This window comes from Aegilops tauschii, chromosome 7, assembly GCF_002575655.3.
Source record: "Aegilops tauschii subsp. strangulata cultivar AL8/78 chromosome 7, Aet v6.0, whole genome shotgun sequence".
NCBI lineage: Eukaryota > Viridiplantae > Streptophyta > Magnoliopsida > Poales > Poaceae > Aegilops > Aegilops tauschii.
In genome coordinates, this window is record NC_053041.3 from 449,632,865 (window position 1) to 449,637,746 (window position 4,882).

The following is a 4,882-nucleotide window of genomic DNA, read 5'->3' on the forward strand; positions in this document are numbered from 1 at the left end:
CTCTCATGTGAAAAGAGGAAGTAAGAGAGACCACGTTAAATGGGGGCCGTGTGGCCCCTCAGATATAAAAAAGGTTACCTGCAGATGTTTGAGAGCACATGCTAGGAGGTCATGGTTAGATTTGCTACTGGAGTGATCAATGGGTTTGGACCGGAGTACATGAGAGAACGAAATGCCGAAGACATAGCATGGCTCATGGTACTTGAATAATTAAGAGGATTTCCAGGTATGCTTGAATCTTTGGATTGCACGGTGAAAATGGAAGAACTACCCATATGCTCAACAAGGGCAATACCATGTCCATCATGAAACACTAAGGGCCCGACCGGGAGATCTCCAGGAGCCAGCTTCCTAGAATCGATACGTGAAGCCAGCCGGACGCTTCTGCTCCGAGAAGTGGGCTTCGCGGAGAAAAAGACGCCGCAGTGCAATTTTGAGGAGCAGCTGAAGCCCAGCTTCGCTAAAAGGAGTAGAAGTTCCTCGTAATTACATCTCAATGCCATCCCGAAGTACCAGACGAAACGATTTTTCCTCTTCGCTCAAAGCCCAGCTTGGTGGGCCCGACCACAGCCGAATCGTTTTTTCCTCTACACGCTGTCGAACGACCCTGGCTCCCGTGGGAAGCTCGCTACCGTTGGCTTCTCTAGAAGCTGGCTAGCTCGGGAAGCCAACGGACTTCCGAACGGGGCCTAACTATCATTCTTGAAGCAGTTGCATCACAAGGCCTTTGGATTTGACACTCTTTTTTTGGCATGTCAGGGTCTCACAATGGCATCAACGTGATGGAGCGGTTTTCCATTGTTTGCAAAGTTGTCTGTGAGCCAAGCTCATGCATGCAACTACATCATCAATGGGCATGACTACAACATGGGGTATTATACCATCAATGCGTCACAAAGATGTGAAGAGAACATTTGGAGTGCTCCAATTTCGTTTTGCAGTTGTTGGTGAACATGCTAAATAATGGGATGCGGCGACATTGTTCGAGGTGATGTCAGTTTGTGTAATCATGCATAACATGGTTCTGGAGGATGAGGATGAGGAGTTCACCATGGTCTGAAACTTCAAAACATGGGCGATCCCATACAACTTCCAAAGCATAATCCAACCACGTTCGTGGATTTTCTCAAACTGCACTATCAGATTCACAATTCACAAATTCATGCACAACGTGAGGATGATCTAATCGAGCATTTGTGGAAGTTTCAAATGGATAATTAGAACAAGTGCTCGAATAAATTAAATTAAATTAAATTTGAACTATTTTATTTCAAAACTTTATGTTCGGAACATTTGATTGCTGTCGCATTCGAATATTTATCTTTGAGTCATTGATGCACCGTGATATTTATCTTTCATTATTTTCAATATCCTTTTCCTATGATTCAGTTAGACAAGCATTAGTTAGAACAAGTAAAATCCCGTAGAAATCAGTTAGCTTGACGTTGCATTTCTATGTTCAATTCTGTGTTCCTGAGTCCTCGAACGTGGCTATGAATGCGGGCACTGTGGAAGCACGACGCAAATCTGCATCACACACTCGACCAGCGCGGCTGTCCAGCCACGCTAAATAATTGATTACTGCTGTACAGTGCGCACAGCAGGAGCGGAATACTTTGCAAATACGCAGAACCGGCATACGAGCGAGGCATAATTGCTCCAACCCATGAATGATGGCCAGACCCAGACCCAGAGGTAGTAGCAGTAGCAGTACATCCAAAGACATACTCATACCCGCGCCGTACGGCGGTGTAGGTGACCGGACCGGGCGGTACGCCCCGTCTCCGTCTCCGACACCGGTCACAGCTCACAGGGCTCAGCAGCAGGCCGGCCTTTATCCCACCCTGACCGCGGAGGTACACCCACCGACCGCGGGGTAAAGAAAGTGGCAGGCTAATCCGCTGTTCATTCTTAAACCCAACCCAACCCCAACCCCAGATCCTGATCCCACTCGCTCGCCGCCGTGTCCTCTCCTCGTCGTGCTCTCCCCCACCAGGCCACCACCACCATCCACTACACACTCCTCTCACTCTCGCTTCGCCAGTTTGCTCGCGCTTCGCCTCACTCCACTCTCCAGTGGACTCCATTTCCCAACACCCCGCCTGCCTCAGAGCTCGCTTGTCCGCTTCGCAGCGGCCGAGGCGGCGCACATGGCGCTACCCCCTGCCCTCCTCCTCCTCCTCCTCCTCCAGCTGCTCTGCCTCTTGCTGCTCGGCGCGGGCGCGGCGCTGCACGAGCGCGACGCGGCGGCGCTCCGGGACGTGCGGGCCGGCCTGCGGGACCTGCCGGGGTCGCGCTTCTTCGAGTCCTGGGACGACGACGCGTCCGCCCCGTGCGCCTACGCCGGCGTCGTGTGCGCGCCCGACGAGGACGACCCGTCCGGCGCGCTCCTCCGCGTGTCGGTGCTCACGCTCGGCACCGGCCTCTCCGACTCCCCCGGCATGGCCGGCAGCGTCCCGGCCTCGCTCGCCAGCCTCACCGCGCTCACCGACCTCGTCCTCTACCCGGGCCGTGTCGGCGGCTCCATCCCGGAGGGCATTGGGTCGGGTCTCCGGCGCCTCAGGCTCCTCTCGCTGTCCGGGAACCAGCTCACCGGGCCCGTGCCCGAGTCCCTGGCGGGGCTGCCGGAACTGCACACGCTCGACCTCGGCAACAACCGCCTCGAGGGCACGATTCCCTCCGGGCTGCTGCTGCCGTCGTCCCCGAGCCTCAAGGTGCTCATCCTGGCCAACAATGTCGGCCTCTCCGGGCAGATTCCCGACCAGTTTCCCAGCTCGCAGCTGTTCCACGTCGACCTGAGCCGGAACGCGATAACCGGCACGCTCCCGCCGCTGCCACCGACGATCCGGTACTTCTCCGTAGCCGGGAACTCGATGGAGGGGAGCCTCGACGGAGCCTTCGCCGGCAACGGCCAGGGCCCAGCCGACCTGGCATTCCTCGACCTGTCGATGAACGACTTCTCGGGCTCGATCCCGCCGGAGGTGTTCGCGCTCCCGAGCGCGTCGTCGCTGCTCCTGTCCCGCAACAACTTCACGGGGTCGCTGGCCGTGCCGGCGGCGCCCGCGTCGGCGACGCCGCCGTGGTCAGTGGTGGACGTCAGCCACAACGGCCTCACGGGCGAGGTCCCGGAGGCGCTGGCGGCGGCGGGGAGCCTGTACGTGAACAACAACAAGATCTCCGGCGAGGTCCCGGAGGCGGTGGCCCGCAGCGTGTTCGACGGGCGCATGACGACCTTCTACGCGCAGCACAACTTCCTGACGGGGTTCCCGGTGCCGCCGACGCCGCTGCCGGACTCCGCGGCGCTGTGCCTCTCCTACAACTGCATGGACCTCCCCTCCGCCTCCGCGGCCGACGGGTGCCCCACGATCGGCGGGCCCCTGGAGTCCAGGCCCGCGGACCAGTGCCGGAGCAGCGGCGGCGACGGCTGAGCCGCCGACGCCCCGTGGGCTGACAGGTGGGGCTCGGTCGTCTCCGGCTCCCGCGCGGCACGGGCGGGGCACCCTCACCCACCGGGTTCACGCATTTTGGTTTGTCCGGCTGGTTGTTTGGGCCGTGGTTTTTCATGTGATTTTGGTTTGAATTTATTCGACGTCGGGCGCGCAACGGTCACGCGGCGACGAGGTTGGGTTGGTGTTCGTGCGTGTGCGTGTGCGTGTGTGCTGTTATTCACTCACCGGTTTGGGAGTGTACGTTGCGTCCAAAAGGAATCCGTGGCGGCCTCGGCAGGGCAGTAATGCCAATTTAAGCATTTCGGCCCATGCCCCGCCTACCGCAAGAGGACAACCTAATGTTGGCGTTGCTGCTATGTATAGATAGCTGACTGCCCTAGTTTTTCTCAGACGTTTAAGTCGAAATGTTGTTGTGTTTTCTTTCAATAGGTTCTGTGCCATGCAGTCGTACTATTATTTGTTGACGTGCAATTGGCTATAGCTTTCTTTTGATGGACAAACGTGGCACCATTATTTGTTTATGCAGAGGCTACAGGGAAAGAATGTGGCAATCATTGCTCAAAATGACCCCTCTGACAATATGCGACCCTTCAAGATGACTGTGTGGCCTTCGCCGACTCACTGATGTTTAAGTCAGGGGCCACAGGAGATCTTTTACCGTTTGGCGTGTTGAATTTTACAGGAGCCTGGGATAGAAACTGTTTGGTTGCAATATAGAAAAATGCAAAAATAAAATAAAATCCTAGTACTAAGAGGAGGTGTATGTCACATATACAAAGGAACAAAAAAAAACCCAGAGATTAGACTCAATGTATTTTTCTTCTTCTATGGGACTGCATACAAGGTCATTGAAAGATTCGTATAGATTGTAATCCAACAAACCAAACATGAGGTATGTAAAAAAAATTCTAAGGAATAAATTCTTCAAAATCCCTATGAAATTCATTTGAACCAAACAAGTCGTTACCATATGCTTTTAGAAATTAAATCACATGAATCGGTGAATTTTAATAGCATCTGATTTTAGAAAACAAAGAATATGAATGGGCAAATTTTTATCATCTTACTGGGGCCCTTACATAGGATTTTATAAAACAAATCACACATATTAGCGAATTTTATCATATTTTTGAAAAAGGACCCATATATTAATTATTAAATAATGGTTTTGGGATGTTTGTATTTTCATAGGGGTCCTTATACTAGTAAGGGGCCATACATTAATTATTAATTTTACTAGAGAGTAGTGCTCCACCCCGCGTAAAGTTTTCGGAGGTTTCCAAATTTTGTATTTAAAAATGAATTTTGATTTATTTTCTTAGTTAAAGCGTAACTGCATTTCCTATTAATGTCAGCTTTAACTTAAGATTGAGTTGCATTCAACTTTTGGTACATGTCTTTATTTGTGTGTCTTTCACTAGATAATTGCTCAT

The 4,882-nt window shown here is 52.8% G+C and overlaps 1 protein-coding gene across 1 annotated transcript; it reads left to right on the top strand.

Moving 5' to 3' along the window:
- Positions 1–1,549: 1,549 nt before the first annotated feature.
- LOC109783245 (uncharacterized) lies at positions 1,550–3,875 on the top strand. The gene has a single exon (XM_020341844.4). The coding sequence runs from the start codon at positions 2,151–2,153 to the stop codon at positions 3,426–3,428; it is 1,278 nt and encodes a 425-aa protein (XP_020197433.1). The 5' UTR covers positions 1,550–2,150; the 3' UTR covers positions 3,429–3,875.
- The last annotated feature ends 1,007 nt before the right edge of the window (positions 3,876–4,882 follow it).

Bases quoted from the DNA above. Each gene is read 5' to 3' on its own strand.
- LOC109783245 (XM_020341844.4), top strand. From the start codon at position 2,151: ATGGCGCTACCCCCTGCCCTCCTCCTCCTCCTCCTCCTCCAGCTGCTC.